The sequence below is a fragment of the Notamacropus eugenii genome, chromosome 5 (assembly GCF_028372415.1).
Source record: "Notamacropus eugenii isolate mMacEug1 chromosome 5, mMacEug1.pri_v2, whole genome shotgun sequence".
Classification (NCBI taxonomy): Eukaryota; Metazoa; Chordata; class Mammalia; order Diprotodontia; family Macropodidae; genus Notamacropus; species Notamacropus eugenii.
The window spans coordinates 345,723,790-345,749,903 of record NC_092876.1 but is presented as its reverse complement, the minus strand read 5'-3'; the positions used below and the strand labels follow the sequence as shown (position 1 = coordinate 345,749,903).

General features: G+C 40.7%; 1 protein-coding gene across 1 annotated transcript in view; it reads right to left on the bottom strand.

Annotated features, from left to right (window-relative positions):
* GPR156 (G protein-coupled receptor 156) overlaps positions 1–13,881 on the bottom strand; it is an 82,218-nt gene extending 68,337 nt beyond the window's left edge. The window contains exons 1-2 of the mRNA XM_072613902.1: positions 13,684–13,881; positions 10,699–10,835 (exon numbers count right to left, since the gene is read on the bottom strand). Of these exons, the coding sequence (XP_072470003.1) occupies positions 10,699–10,835; positions 13,684–13,779 (233 nt within the window). The 5' untranslated portion in view covers positions 13,780–13,881. The remainder of the gene's footprint in view (positions 1–10,698; positions 10,836–13,683) is intronic.
* Positions 13,882–26,114: the final 12,233 nt, after the last annotated feature.

Sequence of the window (26,114 nt, the reverse complement as noted above, 5' to 3'; positions counted from 1 at the left end):
CCTGTGTAAGGAAGGCATCGTTCTGGATGTTAAAGATATCGAGATGGAAGTTATCAACAACTATATGAAAAGATGTTCAAATTCACTAATAAGAGAAATGTTAGTTAAAATAACTTGTATTGACAAAGACAACAAGAGAGAAAAATGGAGATGCTATAGGAGGACAGGCACCCTGATGTTCTATTGGCAGGACTGTTCATTCTGAAAATCATTTTGGAACTGTACCCCCCAAATCCTCAAAGAGCTTGAGATAAGACGTGCTTATTTACTATACTAGCTATAATGGAAATATTAGAGTATTATAAGTGCAGAGGAGAAGTTTAAATAAAGTTCTAGGAGAGGTCAAGGAGGGGAGGATCAATTATTTCTTGTAGGACAAATCAGGAAGACTCCATGGAGGAGGAAGCATCTGTGTTAGGCCTTGAAAACAAGTTAAAATGGAAAGATTTCAATGAGGAAAGATAGTAGAAAAGAGAGGCATTTATAGATATGGACACCATCTTGGCCATGCCTTCTACAAACAGATGCTACAGATGGATGCCAGGTAATTCAGGCAGAAATTTCCCAGTATCCTTCTCTTCCTCAGGGTGTTGCCCTGACCTTGAAGTGAAAGGGATTTGGGGGAACAAGAAGTGGGAGATGCATGAAGAGGCCAGGATATTGGGGATGACACAAGCAAAGGCATGGAAATAAATGAGGGCACAAGATGAGGGAACGGCGAACAGTCAAGTTGTTGGGTTGTAAGGTATATGAAGGGAATAAGGTAAGATAAGACTGGGAGAACAGGCAGGATCAAGATTCTAGAGGATCTTGAATTCCAGGACAAGGAGTTACTTCGTTATGCAATGGGGAGTCATTAATAATTTTTGAGCAAAATAATGACTTGTTGACCCCTATGTACTAGGAAAATTATCCTGGCAGCAATGTGATAGACCAAAGCAGGAAAAGATTAGAAGAAAGGAGGTGTTATTATTACAATAGTTCAGAAACAGATGCAAATTTGTGCAAAATGGAATGAAAAATGTAAAAGTTAAGCTCTCCAAAACTGTCAAGTAGTGAGTTTCCTGTCACTGGAGTCTTCCCATCACTTGGCAGAAATTTTGTAGAAGGGATTCATTTATGCTTTAGGGGAAAGTTAGACTGAATGACTTCTAATGTCCCTTCCAATTCTGAGATTCCATAAGATTCCAGGTGAGAAGTAATGAAGGTCTAGACTATGCTTGTGGGAGTAGGAAGTGGGAGACTGTCAATAAGAATTATTTTAATTAACATTTTTCTTACTAGTGCATTTGCACATCTTTTCATATGGTTGTTGATAGCTTGAATTTCTTCTTTTGAAAAGTACTTGTTCATGCACTTTGACTATTTAATCTTAATAGCTCTTGTCTGATAGTCAGTAATGATTTGTTAATTGCCTACTATGTGCCAGGCACTGTGTTAAGGGTACAAAGAAAGATAAAAGACAGTTCCGACTCTGGAGAAGTTCACAACATAATGGGGAAGGCAACATGCAAATACTACATGTAAACAATCAATATAAATTGTAAATAAATTAGAGAGGAAAGGCGCTAGAATGAAGAGGGATCGGAAAAGACTTCCTTGTAGCAGGTGGGATTTTATTTGGGACTTGAAGGAAGTCAGGGAAGCTAGCAGGCAGAGATGAGGAGGGAGAACATTGCAGACTTGGGGGACAGCCAGTGAAAATGCTTAGTCAGGAGTGTTGTGTTGGAGAAAAAGCAAGGGCAGTGTTACTAGGTCGAAGATTATTTCCATGTGTGAGGTGTAGAAAGACTGGAAAAGACTGGAAAGGGGGGAATGAGGAGGGCAGGTTAGGAAGGACCTTTTAACACCAGAGGATTTTACATCCAATGCTGGAGGTGACTGGGAGACACTGGCATTGATGGGGAGTTGGAGGAGGAGGCAGGTGGTGACATGGTCTGTATTTGAGGAAGATCACAGTGTCAGCTTTTATTTATTTTATCTCTAAATGTGAAGAGTTCACAAGTACCCTGCAGAGGTAGCAGAAAGAGTCCTGACCCGGGAGATGACAGATCTGGGTGCTAGTTCTGAATTTCCCATTGCTGCGTGACCTTAGACAAGCCATTTTGCTTTTTTGGGTCTCAATTTCTTCAGCTGTAAAATGAGAGGATTGGATTAGATAACGTTTCATCTCTAAACCTATGATCCAAAGCCCCTTTATTTCCCTGTACGTTAGTCTCATCATGTGTAAAATGAAGGATATTCTGTGATCTCTAAAGCCCCCTTTGGATCTAATATTCTACCATTTTTCACCAGGGACAAACAGGCAACAATAAGCGCATTGGCTCCTTTCCACTTTCTAGGGCTGGTGGATGAGAGAGGGAGGCAGCCAGCACGCCTTGGCTCCTGCCCAGCTTCTGTCTTGTCCTTTCTAATCTCCATGCCTTTCACTCTCCCTGGGCTGTCAGGATTGGTCTTAACAGTGAAATAGGCAGGAATCTACTAAGCATGATTTGAGATGGAGAGAAGCTTCCCTGCCCCCAGATCTTTCTCTTATCTTGCTATGGTACCTGAAAATCCACAGTTCATTAGTGATTCATGCACTTGATTTTTTTTTTTGAAGCATACCCTTTTAAGATGAAAAAAAATCTTTGTGTCAGCAAAGGATTTATACCCTTATCAGCCACTGACACATCAATGTGAATCGGTTAGGCAGCAAAATAGAGAGTAAAGAGCACTGTATTTGGAGCCCAGGGACCAAGGTTCGAATTTCACCACTGGTTCTTAATACCTGTGAGACCTTGGGAAAGTCTCTCAACCCCCTCTGGGCCTCTGTTTCTTCACTGATAAAATGAGAGTTGGATAGGAGACCCTTTAGGGTCACTCCCTCCTCTAAATCTATGATCCTTCTTTATAAGGGGGGGGGGGAATCTGATAAGACAACCTAAATGAATACAGGAACCTGAGGGATGGGAAAACCTAGCTTTAACTGAGGGAGAAGACAGGGCTGAAGGTGTAGTTCTGGAGTCTGAGTACAGTCTGGTGGGTAGACTGGTTGGTACTCTAACACAGGAGCAAAAGGTGAGTTTGGAAGCCATGGAACAGCATAGCATTACCAGGTGCACACAGGATGATACTGAAGAGGAGGGAGGGGGCACTGAAGACAAGACTGGCTTATTTTACATAGGGACTGTCCTGTTGTTAGGGACTACACAAGGCCATTTTAAAAGATGAGGGTTCCATCTCCCAGGAATTTCCAAGACCCCTTAATTGTAACCATCAAAACAACCTGAGAGTCTACTCTATTTACATCACTGTTTTACACATCTGGTCCTAGAAGGGGGATGGGCAAATGACAGCTGCAGTTCCTTTTCAGGTCAATAATTATAATGATGACAACAGTCATTCCATTCCTCCTTCCCTTGAGATCCATATTTTTCAAACAGGGGTTTCCAGAGAGTTATTGAAAAGCTCCCAGAGATCCATGCTGGGTGCAGCTGGTTAGCAATTCTGCCTCCTGCCAGCCCCATGGTTATTATTTTCCTTTCCTTCTAACAATCTTCCATTCTTTCCTTTTCTTTTCTTTTTTTTTAGGCCCAACTTGATTCTCATCTTGAAGAAAGCAGGCCTGGAATAATGATGAAGAAAGGAGAACATCTCCTCTCTTTGCAATCAAACACTAACCTTTTCAAAGTAAAAAATTCAAAATGTGGTGTCTAGGTTGGTTCATCTTTGGACCTATTTTGGACTTCAGGCTATGCTCTCCATAACTTAATTCACAAATTTTGGGGTGGGGTGGGGAGGCAGGGATTGAAGCAAGTGGAAAGGTGGTTGGGGGTTAACAAGTGGAAGGAGAGGCTGTTTTTTTAATCAAATTTCCCACAGTTCCTTGAGCACAGTAGGTGTTTGGCTCAGCAAGTATTCATTGTTGATGATGATAGATGGCCTAGACTGTGGTGAGAGCCTGATCATTTCAGAAATGGGCAAAACAAAGCAAAGATGACCCCACCCCTTTGCCACAGCTGGGGGTGGGGTGGGGAAGGGTCGCTATGAAGCATCAGAGAGGCAGCAAAGGGGTGTGATATAAAAACCGTCTGGGCATCATTATGCATGGGGAAAGAGTGAAATAGTACACACAGCTAGGGTCTCTGGAGGCATGAAGAACACATAGAACTGGCGATGCCCTTCTTGGTACATTAACTATCATAAGAGTATGTCTCTCACTTCTGGGTGGGGTGGGGCAAAGGGAGGATGGAATTCTGATTCCTAATGGGAACAAATGCCCAAAGACCAGGAAGCAGAGAAACAGCAAGGAACATGGGCGTGGCACCAGATGTGGTGTGGAGGAAAGAGTACTGAATTTGGAGGACCTGGGTTCAGCTCCAAGCTCTGCTGCTTCCCTTCTGTGTAACCTCAGTTACAATGACTCATCTCTTTGGGCCTCACTTTCCCCATTTAGCTAGACTATATAAACTCTAAATGAACTTCTAGCTCTAAATACTATGATCCTATGCAGAGAACCCTCTGGGCCAAGGAAGGCATGGCTCTCCTACTGACGTTTGTCCATTTGGCAAGAGTTAAAAAAAGTTTGCCCTATCAAGATGAGATACCGCTACGCTCGTAACTCAACAACAAAGAATCCCAGATTCTCCAAATGAGAAGGGGCTCCAGAGGCTGATCCCAGTAATTCTCTCTGAATCACAAAATTGCTCAGTGTAGGTTGTATTGGCTACATCCTGAATCTTCCATATTCTGTAGGTACCAAGGACTATTTTTCCATCTGTTTCCTAGGGGGAAGCAGGATGAAGTCCGGTGTCTTGGGGACAGTGCCATCTGGTGTTAAGATGCAGCTTAGCACATCGATTACATTGAGGTAGTCCACATCCTATGTAAACTAAAGGGTGTGGCCCTGGCCTGGACAGTGGTGCTCATGGAGAAGGGTAACCTTTTACTTAGGAATTATCAATAGCCTAAAAATGAAGTTCGTGGAGACGTAGAATGTAAGTTTTATTGAGAGGAGGGATTGTTTCATTCTATGTATTTGTATGCTAAGTACACAAAACCAGGTCTGGAATATAGTAGGTGGCTAATATATACTTGTTGACGGATATTCAAGTGAAATGCTGCCACTTAATTGCTGAGTACCAGGCTACTGGAATGCTTGAATAAGCTCGGGCACTTGAAAGTCACTTTGCACTGGGAAGAAATGTTCGTAAGATACCGAGTAGTCACTAAATGATGAACTTCAAGACTACCTTGCAAGGCAGCTCATTAGCAACAGCTGGGTTGTTGTTTGGCTTGTTTATCCAGAGAGATGATAGACTGTAATGTCAGACAAAGGATGAATATGGTCATACGGAAGACTAGAGATAAAATCCAATACGGATAACCAAATCACAGGCCTACTTTGCATGGGTAGGTCATCCCAATGCTGGAAGATCAGGGCAAGCCACTGCCTAAATTTCTGGCAGAACCCTAGGACATCTAGGTCATCAGCACTCCTGGTGCTGAGCTCTGGCTGGGAAAAGGGAAGCCCAAGGAGAGAGAGCAGGGGAAATAGATACAGATCACATAAAGGCCTTTAATCTCCAGGGAGTAGCCATCAGCTTACATTTTAAATCAGGCCCATGGATACTTAACGCAGATTGTCATACTCCTGCCTCACTTTTAGATCTGGGCAATTTTCTTCCACCACAACAGGACTAGCGAGATAGAATTGTGATCCCCAAACATCCCTTTGTAACAATGGAAGTCTGCGTCCAAGGTCCCCAGAAGGAAGAGGTTATTAGTGCTCAGAATGAGAATTTGATGTAGGAGAGGAAAGAACAATCACCCAAGGAGAGCAATTTTGTATATGATAGAAGACTGTGGGCACATATCACTTTTTAATTATTGTCTGTATATTGAAATATCTGTGTTTGTTGATCATTTTTAAGTTCTTCAGTTAAGAAATATTTTTTTTAAAATGAGATACTGTTATATCCTTAGATACAAACTTGAGAAGAGATCCCACTGGAAAAGACTTTTGCATTCCAACCTCCACTTATAAAGGAATGGATCATATGAAGTAGGATATAGCAAAGCTTGGGCTGTTCCAGGGGAAGGAAGGAGATAGAGAGAGTGAGAGGGATCTAGAACCACTTTCCCTAGGTAACACAACAGCTTGACAAAAAAAGACCTCCTTTGGGAAAAAAAGGTTAGAATATAGAGAAACTGGGAGAAGCTACAAGTCTAGGCTCAGACCTGGTATTCCATCTGAGAGTTCCTATGGGACAGAGGCCCCATCAGGATGATGTATGTGGCCCAAACTCTAGCCAAATCAATAAGAATTTATTGTGCTAGGTATTGTGCTAAGCACAGTGAATACAAAGGAAGACAAAAACACCATTCCTGCTCTCAAAGTGCTCAGTCTAGAGGAGACTAAAGGAAAATAACTATGTTCATATAGGAGATATATAGGATATATAGGATAAGTTGTAAATATTTGCAGAGAGAAGGTACTAGTACTAAGGAACATCAGAAAAAACTTCCTACAGAAGGTGAGATTTTATAAACTTAAGGTTTTTTTAAAATCATGTATAGAAGCCCAATGAGTATACAGAATATTTGTTATCTTTTAGGCAACATTTATGGAACATCACAGCATGTAGAAAATGAAGATAAACGAATGAGATGAATTTCCTCTTCTGGGCCAATGAGGCAGGTTTGGCCCCTGCTCTTCTCCAAGGAGAAAATGGGACTAAGAAAGAGATGGGGGTAGGATAGGGGGAGAGGGCAGGGATTGATATCAAACACTGATGAAAATGTTAGCAAAAGGAGGTACAGCTGTGTACCTGAAATTGGGAAGAGGACTCAGATATTCTCTGAGTCTCTTTCAGAAGTTTTAGAACACACCCTTAACATTAGTATTAAGGCATGGTGAGAGAAATTAGCACTGGGTGGAGGGAGCATCTGGGCACGGAAAACAGACAGTGTGTAGGAGGTGAGTCAATGAGTGAGATAGAGATAGGAAGTGTTGGGATCTTCAGAAATAGGTATGTATTAAGGCTAGGATCACTAGCCTTTGCAGCTGTGTGAAGACCCAGCAGATGCAGCAAGAAATTGAGCTATATTCTGTGTCCTACTCCAAACTCCCATGAAATGACACTAGTACTAAGGATCCATGGCTCTATATCACCATCTAATCTATGTTACTATCTAGGTACTGCATTAAAGAGTGTAGAGGTGTTCTGCATGATTGAACATGTATGACCTCTATCAAAGTGCTTACTGTCTCAGGGAAGGGGGAGGTGAGAGAGGGAGAGGAAAAATTTGGAACTCAAAATTTTTAAAAAATGAATGTTAAAATTTATCTTTACATGTAATTGGAAGAAAGTAAAATATTTTTTAAGAGTATATAGGAAGGGCACATTTCTGAGCTCCCTGTAGTCTCAGAACGGTTAAAGAGCAAATCTAAGAGAGATAATAAGAAGACATGGAGCACAAAATGTGAGTAAGAGTTCTGTAAATGGCAATGGTAGGTCCCTCACTAATGCACTGTTGGTGGAGTTGTGAACTGGTCCAATCATTCTGAAGAACAATTTGAAACTATGCCCAAAGGCTATAAAACTCTGCATACTCTTTGATTCAGCAACACCACTACTAGGTCTATATCCCAAAGAGATCAAGGAAAAAGGAAAAGGACCTTTTGGTACACAAATATTTATAGCTGCTCTTTTTTGTGGTGACAAAGAACTGGAATTAGAGGTCATTCCCATCAATTGGAGAATGGCTGAACAAGTTGTGGTATATAATTGTGATGGAATGCTATTGTGTCATAAAAAGTTACATGGGAGATGGTTTTAGAAAAACCTGGGAAGACATTTGTGAACTGACACAAAGTGAAGAGAGCAGAGCAAGGAGAACACTGTACATAGTAATAGCAATTGTAATGATAATCAACTGATGATGAAAAGGGCTATTCAACTCCACAGAGAGAACTGATAAACTCTGAGTGCAAACTGAAGTATAATTTTTTCACTTTCCTTATATTTTTTGCCCTTTTTTGAAATTTGGCTAATGTGGAAATATGTTTTGCATAAATTCATATGTATAATTGATACCATGTTCTTTAATTTCTCAGTGGGTGGTGAGGGAGGGGCTGGATGGAGGGAGAGAATTTGGAAATCAAAATGTTTAAAAAAGCACATTATGTATGTATGTATATATTACGTACACACAGACACACACACACATACACACAGACACACAGACACACACACACACACACACACACACACACACACACACACACACAAGAAAGAAATAGGAGGTCCCTAATGCCTTGAACATGAACTGAACGGATCTTCAGAATGTAGTTCTGGGGCAGCTAGGTTAGCACAGTGATTAGAGAGTTGGAGTTAGGGAAGACCTAAGTTCAAATACTGCCTGAGGCTATTTGATGCTGGGCAAGTCATTTACCCTCTCTGTACCTTGGTTTCTCCCTCTGTAAAATAATATAATAATAATATAATATATAACAATATCTACCTCTCAGAGTTATTGTAAGGATCAAATGAGATAATGTTTGTAAAGTGCTTTGTAAACCTTAAAATGCTATCTATATAAACCTGGAATATTACTATTATTATTAGTTGAAGGGACAAATAATTTCCTGAATGCTAATAATAGAGTATTCTGGGCAACTCAAATTTTGAAAAATTGACTGGTAAGTTTCTTCTAAAAACAATGTAGATGTTTGAAGGACTAGGGATGGACATTTTAAAACTATTAAATTACAGAGTTTCAACAGAAATGGACAGATGAAGCTTTAAAAGTACAATCAACTTTTACAGTCTGCTAATTTATACCTTATGTTTTAAATTCTCAATCATGCTGATCACATTCTAGTATGTCTTTTATATAACAAAAATGGACATAAAAATAAAAAAAAACCTCTGGATATCAGCTTTTTTTATCAGATCTGGTACTTTTTATAAGCAAAATTTAGAAAATTATATTTTAAAAATAAAACTCTAATATAACATGATCTCTTTGCATGTCTTTTAAAAGCAGAACAATCAAGCATAAGAAATTGACTTGGAAACACTGATTCTGCCTCTTTCCCCCAAAGAGATGATCTGGGAGTGGAAGGTGTGAAATCCTTCCTAAATGAGTCAAATGAAACGATGGTTGATGATTAAGTTTTGGAAGCTGGGTGTGGTGGGGAGAAACCGGAACTGTTTATAATCTAGTAATCTAGGGATTATGTCAACATGAATTAAACCCCACAGTTGGTAAGGTGGGGCTTAACACAGAGATCCCAGAGAAGGTATGGATGTTCTTGTTCCCTTGGGTTGGGAAGGGTGCATTAGAGGATTTTTATTAGTTAAAAAAAAAGTCAATATTAGCTGTTTGCAAGAAGGAAGTGTGGTACACTGGAAAGGCTGCTGGGTTTGGAATCATCTTTGTTCTTCCTCTTACTATCAATGTGGCATTGGGCAAATATATGAATTTACCTCTCTGGGTCTCTGTTTCCTTATTTATAAAATGGAGACCAGATGACCTCTACAGTCTCTTGAGTTTTAGCTTTAGAATAACCATGAGTTTGATTTTCTATTTAACAATGGACACAGCTGACTTCATTATTCTAACCACAGTTTTGATTTTAAGGGAACAAGGTGAACTTTTACAATTAATGACTTTAAGCACTCTCCAATGTACTGTCGTATTTTACGACTCATTTTTAGAGCACTGCTAGGAGATTGGTCAATTATAGATCCTTGCCTGGTTATGATACTGACAAAAATCAGGCAAGGTACAAAGCATCTTCAAGGTTCATCTTGTTCTGTAGTACTCTGCCTGTGTTTCCCCTTCATCATTTTCTTTTGCCTTTTTTTTCTGTGCTTTGAAATGGCAGCCAGGACTGCCAGCAGAGGTTCCTTGGGGACTTGAAGAACATAAATTAGTTTCACAGTTGGAAGCAGAATGCTTTCCTTTGGGAACACTTTTCACATAAAATAAACTGGGCTTTGTCCTGGTCAGGGCAGACAAAGGGTTAAATTTTAAAAGCTGCCTGGCAAGGGCTGATTCATAGATCTTCTACCCACTTCTTCCCCTCCTCCATCCTCCTTCCTTCTTTTCTGTCTCTCTCTCATTCCTACTTCCGAAGTGATTGCATTGGCACTGAATTGTGGCTCTCTATCACATGCCTGAACAATACGCTTCTACCCTGAGAGGGCAGCAGCACAAATGACTATGCAACAGCAACATGGTCATTCTTCCTCCAAAGAACAAGAATTTAAAGTCCCAATCGGAAGCTTGAAAGAAAATCCTAAATGTAATAACACCTTCCAATTGGCAAATCATCTGTCTCTTCCCCACTTGCTCCCATTTCTCCTGTGAATACATTGGCATGCACACAGAGATCTAAATGCTTAATGAATTTTTTTTCCTTCACTCTGAGTAAATGGTGCCTGTAGACCAAGAATCAAATGCTCACATAAATACATCTCTCTTCTATGTCCTACTGAAGGGTGAAAATATTAAGAGGGAGGGAGGGATAGAAAAGAAATTATATGACTAGACATAGTATATAAACACTGCAGTAAATTTCTGTTAATCCATACTAACTAGCTCCCTGTCATTCTGAGAACTGTTGATCACCTTTGTAATTTTACAAATGTAGATAGACCAGCAAGACCAGAGGAGATGAGAAACTCAATGGGTTGAGTGGCATACCTGTTGTTTCTACATCGGATTGTGAAGATGAGAAGGAAAAGTGCCAGAAGAAGTCCACCACTGAGGGAAGTCCACACGATGCCCAAGAGGGCAGAAGACAATGAGGAGGTGGGCTCAGTGCCGAGGTCGGCAGAGGTCTGAGGAAGGAAACAAAGAAGAGTAGTTAGGAATGAAGGCTCTTCCACACAGGTGACAAGGAAACTCATCCAGATTTGGGAAATGCATGCCACTGAGGTAGTGTCAGGGATTAGGACACATAATAATAGCTCCCATTGATGGAGCATTTCAATGTACTATTTAGAGAGGCTATGTGGGGCAGTGAATCTTGGATTAAAGCAGACCTCTGACCTATACTGGCTATGTGACTCTGGGCAAGTCACTTAACTTAGGCTCTAAGACTATAGGTTGTGGAAAAGACATCGACCTACATAAATAGAGGAACTTTCCTCATCTGGGAGTTCTCTATACAAATGAAATCAGAGGTTTGGTTCCTATCCCCTCTAAAACTAGCAAAGTACTTTCTTTGAAACAACTCTGATGGTGAGATAGTATAGTAGTAGTAGTAGTAGTAGTAGTAGTAAATAACAGTAATGATGATGATGATGATAACAGCTAGCATTTCCACAGTACTTTAAGGTTTGCAAAGTATTTTACAAATATTATCCCATTTTATCCTCAAAATAACTTGGGGTTGGGGGGGGGAGAGGTAGGTACTGTTAATTATCACCATTTTAAAGATAAAGAAAATGAGACTGAGAATTAAGTGACTTACCCAAGGTCCTATATTTAAAGACCTGAACCCAGATTTTGTCTTCACTTTTTTTCCTATGCCTCTCAAAGCGTGTTAGGACAGTCTGCCTCCAATGACTGACATGTGTCCCTTGTCTGGAATGTTCTCTCCCCTCCCACCTGCCTCTCCAATTCCAACCCATCCTTCGTTGAACTAATGAAGGTCTGGGGGAAGAGATGACAAAACACATCTGCTCTCTCATGGAAAAGAAGTATGTTTGTGGGGGGCTCAAATAGTATATATACTATCATACTCTATGCTCAAATAGTATATATGTATGTGTGTGTACATATATGTATAACATATATGATGTTTTCTATATATAATACAGATACACACAGACACAAATATCTGTGTGCGTGTGCGTGTATGTGTGTGCATGTATGTGTGCATGTGTGCATGTGTGTGTGTGTGTGTGTGTGTGTGCGTGCCTGAGTATTCTTTCCATTTGAATATAGGCTCCTTGAGGACAAGGTCAGTTTTGCTTTTGTTTCCTTTCCGTATTCCAAACTCTTGACTCAGTACTCAGTACACCTTGCCATTTGATAATTTGAGATATAAATACAAATTGTTGGGTGACAGGGCTTTCAGGACTACGACACAGAAAAGGCCTGAGGGAGGTGAATGTGAGGAATAGGGAATAATAAGTAAGAAACATTGGGTTTTCTCCCTCTTGCTTTCTAGCTTCTCTTACTCTTTCTCTCAAAATCTTTCTCTTAGCCCTTTCTTTTCTCCTCTGTCCACAGCACTGAAGTGAACCCATAGGTATTGTATAATTTTTACTTTTTACGACATTTTTAAAATAAAATTTTATGTCCTTTATTTTTAATTGGTGTGTGAGTTCAGCTCCCCTCCAAAAAAAAAAAAAAAAAAACCAAACCCCACAATGGATTAGCTATAAGTAGCTTTTTACTTTTGTAATCCTTGATTGACTTTTTTTGTAGGGATCGGTGGCCCTGAATAGGAAAAAAAAGGTTCCCTATCCCGATGTGAAAGCTTCAGTAAAGAGAACCTAAGAAGAAGAGATGATCTTACCCTTGAATTTACACTAGGTGGTAGTAATTGCCATGACTGTTATTAAGATGAGTAGAGAACTCTAATCTTTACTCATTTCAATAACAAAGAGAAGAGTGAAGGTGAATGGCTTTAGTACCTAATGGCATCCTGTGATTTCTCTACTGATGCCATACCTTACACACGCACACACACACACACACACACACACACACACACACACACACAGCCCCAAACCACTTTCTCCTACCCAACTCCCAAATGTTCCCAACCACCCATCCATTGGATCATTGTCTCCCCTACATTAACCTACTACCTCCTCACCTGCGTCTTTTCCTTCTCTTCTGGTTCTGTGTATAGAGCTTGGTGGGTGCTACAGAACGGGGTGGCCCCTAGGAACCACCTAGGAACAACAAAGGAGTACTCTGCTGCCAAAGTGCTTCTATTGATAGGACACCACTTGGCAATCTTGACCCTGGTCCTTACATACCTCCTGTGGTGATAGTTTTCTAAGATCCTTTCATCAGACCTGCAAGTCCATGGTTGTTCCACTGTCATCAAAGAGTTGGAAGCTGCTGGCCCATGAACAATACAATATAACAGGACCATTGATGATTTTTCCATGCTGCATGGAAAATCCATGAATCTTCCTTGGGTCTCACGGAGCAAAAAAAAAGGAGGGCTACAGGATTTCTTCTGACCCATCCAGAGCATGGATCTGTATCTATAGTATGTGCCTGTGTGGGTACCATGTATATGTATAAACATGTGTGGGAGCTAAAGTATACTGGATATGTGTCCATATGTACCTCCACGTACATTTGTATCAGTATTCCTATGGAAATATATTTGGGGTGTGTATAGATGTGCACACATATTTGTGTGTATGTGTGTATTTCTGTTTTACATTATCTACTCAAATGTTTCTTCCCTGAATTGGGTTTTAAGCATAAGATGCCTGAGCCCATCTCTTCACTAAGGGATCCCTAATTAAATGAATGTAGCCTTTGAGTCACCGTTTGGTGAGTGCGGTTTCTGATGGTTGTGCCTGTACATGACAGACTCAGCATCCCCTTTGATGGTGGGGTTGAGTCATTCCTTTTCAGCATTTTCTTTGGTCTGTGAGTAAGGGTCTCCATTCATATTAGAAACACCCTGCTCCCTTGGCATTGTGAACTTACTATAGCTGTTCCACAGAAATCCTGAAGGGACCTGTCATTCAGTTCCTGACTGGGGATACGGTGACACAGATCAGAGCAGTTTAACGCAGGCTCCATATCATCAGATCCCTTCCTGAGTCTGGAGTCAGTCACATCTTTGGTGGGGAGGCCGATCCTGACCAAAATGCAACTGCAACTCAGGTCTCTTCATCAGAAGCACTGTATTAGAGTTGGAACCCAGGGATCTCACTCCTTGGTATGGTGGCACCGTTTCACCACTTTTCTTCATCATAACTCTGGTGTCTTCCCCAATTTGCTGTTCCTAGATGTCTAAACAGTGACGCATCTGTTTAACCATTAGGACTGTGTAGATTGGCCAACATGATGGCGATTCTCTTTGGCCACTAGGTGGCAGGCACTGCCACAAGTACCCCAGCACTGCCCCAGTGGCAAAGGGACGTCTGTCATTAAACCTGCAAAGAAACAAAGAAAGAATGATTCTTTAAAAAAAAAGTTGATGTTTACAATTGAATGCAAGTGAAAATGTATTTTGCATGACTACACATGTATAACCTGCATGTCAAATCATTTTCTTTCTCAATAGGGAGAGGGTACAAGGAAGAAAGGGAAAGAATTTGGAACTCAAAATTTGAAAAATGAATGTTAAATTTTTTACATGTGATTGGTAAAAAAATAGAATATTAAATTACAATTGAACGTAAGACATTTCTACAGTTTCTATTTAGTTCCATATTTTTATGGCTTCTGTTATGGTTAAAAAACAAAACAGAAGCAGGGCATTTGCTCCAAGAGAATAGATTAGAAAACAAGATCCACTTCCATCTTTGGCTGTTCTTAAGAATAAAGTGAAATCTTTGCACTGCCAAAGAATTTACTATCCAGTCAATGCTGGCTGGTGAGTTTCCCGTCCAACCTGGGGTGACTTTGTCCTCAAAGTGGCTATACTTGGGCAGAGTGTTTGGACTGACTTTCTGGCTCTTTGAATAATGGAAGAGAGAAAGGCTGGTCAGGTGAAAAAAAATGAATTAAGGCATCCTAAGAATTCCAGCTGAATGAACAGTCAGAGGAGGCTGGCTGTAAAAAGACTGAAAAGAACTCAGTGACAGTCTCTCATCTTTCTCTTTCATTGACAAAAGGAAAGCAGGAAGGCTGAAAATAACAAAGCAACAGCCCCAGTAGACTGAAGGGAGATGCACTCCTAATCCTTTATAGAAATAATTTATAGATATGGAAAATAGCTCACAAATTTTACTGTCAGAATGAAAGCCAAGTGCCATTTCTTTCATGTGGTCTTCAAATGACTTAGCAGATTCTCTCTAACCATGAAGGTAAATTGGGTGAGGGCAAAGATATCAACTTCTATTGATTTATCAGCAGCGGGGTACAAGACCTACTGAAAGTCAGGATGTTTGGGAAGGGCATACAATGCCATCCCTGCATCCCTTGTGCATGGGCAAGAACAATGTAGCACCAGATGCTGAGCGGTCACTGGCCTCTCCTGGGCTGATGAATTATTTAGCAACCCACCACAATGGTATCCCAAGGGAAATGCGTCCCCTATCCCCTATCAAGGTCAGCTAAATCATTCTGTGATGTGGAGAAGGGCTGACTGAAATGAAATCAACATAGAAACCCATACCATTTGCTAGCATCATATTCAGGTTGAAATTTTAATTGCACACCCGTCACAAATTCTGCAACCCAGTTCCCATGGCAACTAGAACTTCCAGCCAGACAGCTCCTTGTTTTTGCCTTGTGGAATAGAGAAGAAAAGGTTCACAAACATCTGGGTGTGCCACCTGACAGGCTGGAAAAGCAGCCCTCTTTTTCCTATGCTGCTACCCTAATCATACTTGGTAAATGGCTCCATTCAAACAGAACCATAATTAAAGTACATAGAGCATCACATTTGTTCCTGCATTTGCATTTGCAGAAACATACAGATCATCTACAAGCATACCAGTCTCAGACACTTGCTAAGCTGTATGACCCTGGGCAAGTCACATTACCTTTGTTTGCCTCAGTTTTCTCAGTTGTAAAAAGAGAACAAAAATAATGACATCTACTTCTCAGGGTTGTTGTAATGAGCAAATGAGATTATATTTGTGAAGTGGTTAGCACAATGTCTGGCATATAGGATTCACTTAATAAATGTTGGCTACTGTCATTATTATTATTATACCTCTAGGGGAAAGGCAGTAGAGTTGGACTGTTGGCATCACCCCAAGGACACTTAATGACCTGATGTGACTACCTGGATGGGAAGGGAAAAGCATTTACACAGCACCAACGACGTGCCAGGAACTGGGCTAAAGAGCATTACAAATATTATCCTGTTTTATCTTACTCCCACAACAACCCTGCGAAGTAGGTGCTACTATTATCTCTATTTTACAGTTGTAGAAACTGAAGCAAATAAAGGTTAAATGGCATGCCCAAGGTCACAAAACTCTGAACTCATCTTCCTGACTCCTACCCCCAGCACACTATCTACTCTGCTACCTAGATGCCTTAAAATATCATCACATGGTTTTACATTAGAAGATGTTGGGGCTCTGAGAGTTGAGGTAAATTACCCAGGTCCTATGACCCAGAGTTACAATGGTGGACTACTGGACATCTTCACGGCAAAGGACCCCGTCTTGAGTTATAGAAGGTAAAATAGTTCTGCAAGGTTCCATGCCCCACTAAACCTACAAAAGAAGCCATTTCTTGTCTGGACTAGACTTCTGAATACATGCCAAGGGTGCCTTTCCATCAGGCTCCACCCATTGGAATGGCGCCTCTGGTGGCCACCTCCCCATGGTTCACTGTGAAATTCACATCTTCCATCAAAACCTCCTGTCCTTCCATTTACCCCCTTTGTTTTCCTCTTCAACCTAAGTTTCATTATAACGTCCAGTCTTGCCATTCCTCTTTGTTTTCCCAGTCCATCACTCCTGTTCTCTGTCCTCCCTTTTCTCCTTTTGATCTGGACCCTCTAGTTAACCAATTCATCAACACCAAGCAGCTCTTAGGGCATGGTCTGGGGACCCCTCATGGTCCCTAAGACCTTTCAGGGGGGTCTACAAGTCAAAGCAATAATACAGTAATATTGACATTTTAATTTCTAAAACATTAAATATCAATACATATAACCCACATAAACAAAAGCCCTCTGGAGGGTCTTAAATAATTTTTAAGAGTATAAAGGAGTCAGTCATTTTTATTACATTGGTTCTGCCTACCCATGAACAACTACTATTTCTCCAATTATTTAAATCTAATTTTATTTGTATAAAAAGGTTTTATAATTTTGTTTATATGGTTCCTGGGTTCATTTTGCCAAGTATACTATCTAGAATTATTCATGAGATCAGAAATTTGAGAACCACTGACCTATACATTGCCCTCCATCCTTGACTAACTTCTTTTTTCCATCCTTTATTAGCACTCTGCTAATTCTTAGCTCTAGATTATTTTCACTTTCTTCCTTCTTCACTCCTACTTTGTGATAAGGCCAATGTCCTACTTGCATCCTGGATTCCATTTTCTCTAAGAGCCTACTCCAGTAATCATGCTCTCATCTTCACTCTCTCTCTATCTACTGGCTTCTTCCTCCTTGCCTACAGATGCACATATACTTTCAAAGAAAGTCCATTACTTGACCCCTCCAACTTTATCATTTATTTCCACCCAGATACCAAACATCCTCCCACAGTTGAACTTCTAGAAAGAATAATCTCCACTCATTCCTTCTACTTCGTCACCCACTCACTCTTCTCAGCCTCCTGTAGTCTGGCTTCCAGCCTCACCCTTCTACTGAAACTGCTCTCTACAAGATTACCAATGATCTTTTAACTTCTAGATTTTAAGGTCTTTATTCAGCCTTGCTCTTTCTTCAGCTTTTGATTTTTCTGATTATCCCCTTTCACTCAATCTCTTCTTCCTTTTTAGCTCCCATGATTCTGTTCTCTCTTGGTTCTCTTTCTATATAGCTTTCCTTGACTGATCTTCATGCATGACTCCCCACTCAGGGCATGGACATTCTCCAGGGCTTTTTTTCTAGGCCTTCCTATCTTCTCTCTACACAAACACTCTCTTGATGATCTCCCCTGCTCCCATGGATTCAAGCATCATCCCTGTGCAGATGACTTCCATATCTATATATCTGACCCTAATCTTCCTCCAGAACTTCAGGCTTTCATACGCTGTCTGCTGGACATCTCCTCTTGGGTGTTTTATAGGCATCTCAAACTCAGTATGTCAAAAATGGAACTCATTCTTTCCACTAAACTTTTTCTTCCTCTACTCAACCCTATATCTGTCAGAGATATGGCATTCTTCCAGAAACCTCAGAGTCACATTCTTGACCTTTCATTCTCCTTCATCAGTCATATCACATCATTTGTGAAATCTTGTCAGCTCTATTCCCACATCTCTCAAATCATTCCCTTTTCTATTCAGAAGGTCATCCTCTCCTGGTCCAGATGAACCACATGTTCAGACACTAAAAGAATGGAGAACTGCGACGCTAAGCTATTGTCAGGGCAGCTGGGTGGTGCAGTGGGATAGAGTTTGGAGTCAGGAAAACCTAACTGCAAATCTAGCCTCAGATACTTAGTAGCTGTGTGACCCTGGGCAAATGACTTCATCCTTTTTGCCTCCATGTTTTCATCTGCAAAATGTGCTAAAGAAGAAAATGGTGAACCACTCTAGTAACTTTGCCAAGAAAAACTCAAACAGAGTCATAGAAAGTTGAACACAACTGAATAACAAAGCCATTGTCAGGAATATTTGGAAGATCAAGGAAAATGGGAAAGTTATCATAGGACTGGAGAAAAGCAAGTGCTGATGAGATTTTCAAAGAATTAAAGAGAACATAGTTTGCCAATTATATGATAGTACACTTAACTTCAATGTCTGGGGAAACTCTAAAATGAATTATTAAAGAGTAAATATCTAGAAAGGGGCACAGTGCATAGAGTGCTGACCCTGGAGTCAGGAAGGCCTAAGTTCAAATCTGACCTCAGACACTTGCTAGCTGTATGACTCTGGGCAAGGCACTTAATCCTGTTTGCGTAGCTTACTCGTCTGTAAAATGAGGTAGAGAAGGAATTCTTTGCCAAGAAAAATGAAGACTAAACAAAACCCCCCCCAAAATCTATAAAAATCTGGAAAAACCCATGGTGATTACAAAAAACCAAGATGTTTTTATGAAGAATATGTCATGTCACACTAACCTTACTTTCTTTTTTGATAGGATTACTAAGCTAATGGCTATTACTTACCTAATTTTTTTTATTGCTCATTTACCTAGGTATAGATTGTATTTATCTAGTTTTTAGAAAAGTATCTGTTAAAGTAGCTCATACAATTTTGGTAGAAAAGATATGGACTAGAATCTAGGTCCTCAAGAGTGGCCCTTTGACTGAATCCAAGCTTTACAGAACAAATTATCTTAATAAAAGAATTTGTTCTATAAAGCTTGGATTCAGTCAAAAGGCTGCACCTAAGGACCTAGAAGGCCACATGTGGCCTTAAGGTTGCAGGTTCCACACCCCTAGACTGGAGGATAAATTCAATTAGATAGACTGGTTGTTGCTTGAATGGCCAGACTCAATGGCCATGGGATGAGCAACTCAATGTCAGCTCATAGAGAGGCCTCCAGGTTTCTGTGCTTGGCTCCGGGCAGTTCAAAAGTTTTATCAATGATCTGGATAAAAGGCAACCATATTTGCAGATGACACAGAAGATTCTTAAAAACCAAACTTAGAATCCCATTTTCTTTCAAGAAATCTGAGTTGGGAAATAAAATGGTTGGACTTGTGCTACTGGAAGATTGTTTTGGCAGCTGTGTGGAGGATGGATGGAAGAGGAAAGATGTCTGAGGCAGGGAGGACTAGTAGAGTTGCCCAGGTAAGACTGGACTTACCAGGGCCTGACACAAAGCTGGGATGGAGAGCTAATGTATTTAATGAGAGTCAGGATCCAAAAAAAAAAAAAAACAAACCAAAAAAAACTTGAGAGTTTAGAGCATGGGGCTGAATCTAGTATCAAGAACTTTAATTGGGATAAATATAAAGTTTTACTTGTTGTTGTCCAGTAACGTCCAACTCATCATGACTCCATCTGGGGTTTTCTTGGAAAAGATGGCATTTCCTTCTCTAGCTCATTTTACAGATGAGGAAAAATGAAGCAAACAGGGTTAAGTGACTTACGCAGGGTTACATAGCTAGCAAGTATCTGAGGCTGGATTTGAACTCAGAAAATGAGTCTTTTTGACTCCAGCTCTGGAGCTCTATCCACTCTACCACCACACAAGTTCAAGAAAATCAACTTCACAAGTGCAGGAAGGGGGAGGCATGGTTAGACAGAAAAAAAGATCTGAGGGTTTTAGTGGGCTACAAGTTTATTATAAATCAGCAGAGTGGTATGGCAACGAAAAACCAAACAAAACCAAAAAACCAATGGAATCTCAGGATGAATTAAGAAAATCAGAAATTCCAGAAATAAGGATGTGATCATTTCTTTGTATTCTGTCTTGATCGGGTCATATTTGGAGTAGTGTGTTCAGTTCTGTGTAACAGTTTAAGAAGGAATTGGAATGCTTGAGCACATTCCATAGAAGGCCTCAGAATGGCTAAAGGTCTCAAGTTCATGTTATGTAAGGATTAGTTGAACACACTGGGTATGTTTAGTTTGGAGATGATGCAGAGGACTGTGATAACTATGTTCAAATGGTTGCCATGGGCAAGAGGGATTTCATTTGTTCTCTTTATTCCTAGATCATAGACCCACAGTCAATAGGTAGAAGTTACAAAGAGGTAAATCAAGGCTTTGATGTCAGGAAATACTTCTTAATGTCTCCTGGCCTCCAGTCTTTCCCCAACTGCCAAAGTGATCTTCCCAAAGTCCAGGTCTGACCATGTTACCCTCCACCCCCTCTTTAATAAAGTCCAGGAGCTTGCCATTACCTTTAGGATCAAATATAAAATTCTCTGGCTTATAAAGTCTTTCACGACCTAGTCTCTTTCTACCTTTCCAGTCTTCTTTTACCTTGCTCCCTTCTGCATGCTCTAAGATCCAATGGAGTATCCTTGCAGTTCCTAAAATAAAGACATTCCATTTCCTGAGTCTCTGTCTTTTCACTGTTTCGGAATACTCTCCTCTGCCTCCCACCTTTGACTCTCTTTGGGCCTCAACTAAAATCCTATCTTCTTCAGGAGGCCTTTGTGGTCCCTCCTCATTCCTCAACTAGTGCTTTCTCCTCTGTGGTGACCTCCCATTTACACTGTATACAATTATTTGCACGTTGTCCCCTTCCTGTAGATTATATGCTCCTTGAAGCCAAAGATCATGGTTTTGCCTTTCTTTGTGACCCCAGTGTTTGCCTGGCACATAGTAGGCATCTAATAAATACCTGTTGATTCAATTATGGTTGCCCCAAAATAGAAGGGTCTACCTTTTGAGGTAGTGGGCTCCATGTCATCTAAGGTCTTCAAACAAAGCCTGAATATACTGTATACATACCATAGGATACACTATAGAGGATTTCTTTTAGGCTATGGGTTGGAAAAGATGGTTGCTGAGGTTCCTTCCACCTCCAAAATTCTATTATTCTGCCTGTTTTTATTTAAAAATGAGGAGATGACTGGACAGAGAAGAATGTTTACAAAGGAGACAGAATATGGTAGGGTCACAAGGATTAGGAAAAGACTGGAAAGTGATTTACAAAGCAGCTATTTCATACCATCAAGTCTCCTTTTTTTGGCGGTTATTCTTTCATGACTCTCTTGTCTATTTTTATAGCTTTCAGATCGTTTAGCATTTTTAACAACTTTGATGGTTCTTAGCGTTTGGTCCACTCTGTATGTGGGGGCTCATTGTTGAGACTTGATCACTTTCCTTCTGTAGACTTGATCACTTCTCCTTCTCCCAGCTTTCTTATTCCATGGCATTTATTTCACTAAAGCTTTTTGCTTATTCATTTCTTTAGTTTTCCTTTTAGTATTTCTATGAAGTTTTTCCTGTGAGATTTTCTTTCCTCCCCTTCTCTTGTTCTGGTGACTATTCCTTCATTTTATTTGGCAGTTGTAACTGTTCTGAGGTCATGTAGCGGTGGGCCATCACTCACTTCACCAACCTGCTTAAACTATCTGCTAATCCCCACCTCTTCCCAAGCAAATAAGAGGTGAGGTTTACATTTAGGATTTCTCTTCCTTTCATGTGTCAGTTGTGGGGTTCAATTAGATTTGATGGACAAGAGGAAAGATCAGGCAACTGCTGAAGCCCCAGATCATAGTCTCACACTTGATGAAAGAAGGTTTCTCTAATGGAGGATTCTAGTTATAGCAAAAGAAAAGACTTTTGGTTTTATTGCTATGAACTCTTTCTGCCTCCAGCTTTGAAGTTGTAAAGTCACTTCAGGAACCTGGGCTGGCAGCTCAGATTGTTGTTTCAAAGCAGAAAAAAAGGTATATATGTGGTAGGGGTGAGGTCATGGGGCAAAAACAAGAGAAGAACTGAAAAATGAATGGAATGGACAGGAATCAGTATTGATTAAATGTCTTTTATGTGTCCAGCACTGTGCTAAATACTTTTCAAATATTATTTCACTTATCGTGTTTTGAGGATGACATAGGTAGGGCAAATTATATTAATGAGGGGATAATTATGAGGTTATGAACAGAAATTTGTGGAAGAAACTGTGCTCAGGTAGACAGAGAAAGGACATCATTCTGAAGAGCCTGAGCCCTGGGACTTGTAAACTTCTTTCCTAACTCTGGAAATGAGACTGAGTCAATCCCTTTCTCAGAAATTCCCATTTGTCCTAGGGAGACATTTAGCAATAAAACCTCAAAGTGCACTCGTAAAACTTTGGCAGTGTTTCCAAATAAAGTCCTTATATACTTTCTAAGTGTTCATTAAAGAGCATCCCAGGACTCCAGGGGAGGCTCCTCCAAGGAATTCTTTCTTATTCATGAGCAAGAAAGAGGCCAGGGAAGAAGTTGGACTATGCAGCACTCCCTGTGGAAGGATCCCTCTCAGGATGGATTTTTTTCCTCCAAGCAAAATGGAACTAGTGAGGGGATCCCTTGAGACACAGTCCCCTTAGAGAATATCTGAATACCAAGGCTGGCTAGTCTCACAGTAGATCTCGAGATGAGGGCCCTTTAAATTCTAAAACCTGGCCACACACCTGTCCTCCCTCACCATCTCCGATTATCCAAATCCTACCAGTCTCTCCCAATTCTTCCTCCTCATGAAACCTTTCTAACCAGTAATCATCTCTTGATCAATGCGAAATCATCTCTTGTTCTAATATTCATCTAGAACACTTAAAATCTAAAATTAGTTTTAGAACTAGAAGGGCTTTAAAGGTCACATAACCCACCTCTTTCATTTTACAAACAAGGAAACTGAGGCCCAAGACAATTAAGTGACTTGTCCATCATTACATAGTAAGTGGCAGTGCTGAGATTCAAACCAAGGTCTTCTGACTCCTAATTCAATCCTCTTCCCACTCTGTACCATTTCTTTCCTTCCTCTTTCTCTTCCTCCCTCCCTCCTTCTCTCTTTTGGTCTTCCATCCTTCCTTCTTTCTTCCCTCCTTCTCTTCCTCCCTCCCTCCTTTTTTCTCTCTCTCTTTCTTTTGGTCTTCCTTCCTTCCTTCCTTTTACTTTTCTTTTTGCATTTCGGTCACATACAGACTTTCACCTTTCTTAAAGTGTGAAATTTATCTCTTACTTCTCTCTTATGTTGTCATTTAACTTTTTAATTGTTTATACCTCTAAGAGGTCCTTTAGGGCAGGGTTAGCACATACATAGTAAAGACTCCCATTTATATTGTGCTTTAAGAGGCATCCTGGGGTTATAGATAGAGAGCTGGCCTCAAATCCAAGATGGGTTGGGTTCAAGTTTGGCCTCCGACACATACTAGTTGTGTGACAACTACAAGGGACAGAGAAGATGCCAGTTTCATTTGTGGAAAGTGTTTCCTCACTTAGGAGCTCATATAGAGACGAAATCACAGGTCCACTTTCTCTCCCTTCCAGCTTTATATGAAACTTTATAACTATCTTGTTGATTGAATTATAGTTAGTTAAAAGTAGAAGGGTTTGCCTTGTGAGGTGGTGGATTGCACCTTATCTAAGGTCTTTATGACAGCCTAGATGACCTCTTGTAGGGTATGTTGCAGTGGATTGATTTTCAGCTTTCCTACCTTTCAGAGGGAGGAAATTTAAGAATTTCAAACTGAGACTCAGGTTAAGTGATTTGTCCATGATCTGACCACTAGTGAATATTGAGGACAGGATTCAAGGCCAGTTCTCCTGATGCCAAGTCCAGAATTCTTTTCACTAGTCTATATTGCTTAGCCATCTTTATTATCATAATTGAGGACTTAGTAGGAGCAGGAAGGAGTGAACTGAGAATAGCTAGGATCAGAAATCCAAGCAGGACTGGGTAAGATAAGACAAAAATTTAAACAGAGTCAGAGATCTGTTCTCTCTTAGCATAATAACATGGAAATGAAAGTCTATAAAACCAGGAGATCAGGGCATTAGTGGAAATGGTGAGACATTAACCAAAGTCCAAACAGAGTCCAAGATCCAGGGCATTGATTCAAGTAGGAGTTGATCAAGTGATTGATCAGAGATCCAAGCAGGCAGGGAGGTCCATCAGCCAGTACTAGGGACTCAGAGTGAAACTGGGGCAAAGAGGCAGGAATCCATTTCCAAGGAACTGGTGTAAAGAGAGAAAAGGGTGGGGTAGGAAAGGGGAAAATGCATTTATACAGCAACTACTTCATTCCAGGTACTTTACAAATATCTCATTTGATCCTCACAACAAGCCTGGGAAGTAGAAGCTATTATTATCCCCAATTTACAGTTGAGGAAACTAAGGCAGATAGTGTGTGAGGTTGGGTTTGAAATCAGGTCTTCCTAACTCTAGGCCAAGTGCTCTATCTATTGTGCTACCTGCCTCCTCTAGACAGGAGACCAGAGACAGGATATCAAACTAACAGGGGGCCCAATTGGGTTAGGACCAGTTAGTGACCCAAATACTCAGGAATTTTAACAATAAGGCAGGGAGCAAACTCCCCGTTTATCTAGGAATCTCTGATATGATGCTAAGGCATACAACTTTACTGATTTTTCTATCTTTTTGAAGATCATAGGATCATAAATTTAAAATTAGAAGTAACCTCAAAGGTCGTCTGCCCTATCTTCCTCTTTTTATAGATGAAAGTTCAAAGTCACAGAAGGAATGCAGGGCAGAACTGGGGATTTGAACCAGGGTTATTTGAATCTAAATGTAATGCTAGGTGGTTATTTGAGTTTCGATTGCTCAGTGTGGTGCAAATAGCAATTGTTTCTGTACTGGCCAGAAACTCTGAGGATCTTCCAGTCTCAGACTGATGGTTTTGTGAAGTCAAACCAGACTATCTTTTGCCTCCTGTCTTACCTAGCCTTTAATCATTGAATGGGTGTTGCTGCAGACAAACTAAGAACTGGGAAGGACCTTAGCTTAAAGGGCCAAGGTCTCCCACTGCAGCTGGGTCATTGTTGGTCAAGCTGACCTATGTCCTGCCACTGGACTTAGATGACCCTGAAGGAGAGACTGAGGCTGAGGACTTTGCACAGCTCTACCTCACTCAAATCCAGTTCACTTGCAAGTTGAGACATCACCTGCCTGACGTCATTGGTCCTCTTTGAGAACAGCAAACCTTAACCACAATTCTAGGAGGTCCTACGGATAGAGTACTAGACAAGAAGTCAGGAGGGCCTGAGTTAAATTCTAACCTCAGGCACTTTTTAGCTGTGCATCCTTGGGCAAGTCACTTAATCTGCTTGCCTCAGTTTCTTCAACTCTAAAATGGGCATAATATATTCCAGGGTTTTTGTAAGGATCAAATAAGATAATATTTGTGAAGGGCTTAAAATGTCCCTGGCACAAAATAGGTGCTTAATAAATGTTTGTTCTCCACCCCTGTCCTTTTCCTATTTCATAACACATCTTGAAAAATCAAGACTTTTAAAGTAAAAATTTAGGTTCTTCCCTCTCATTGTAACTTTTGTCAAATCCAAATATAGTCAGCACAGCTGTGAAGAGTGATGCCTTTCTGTCTCAGATTCTACTGCAGTCCAGTTTTCAGGAACCTTAGAACACACCTTCAACACAGGAGAATCAAGGGGGCCAGGCCTGGAGCCCATTCTGTCCTGAGAGGGCTGACAATGACTACAGGGACATCTCTTGCTTTCACAGACCTGCAGTAACATGTTCTGTTGACTCCCTCCTTCACAGGGTTCAGGTGTGTATAAGCAAGATCACTTGAGCCATACCATGAATCACTGCTCAGCACACAGCTGTCTGGTGGAAGAATCTCAGAGATCTGTTCATCTTTGCTATTACCTTCATTCACTAGGGCAATGGTTCTCAGAGCCCGG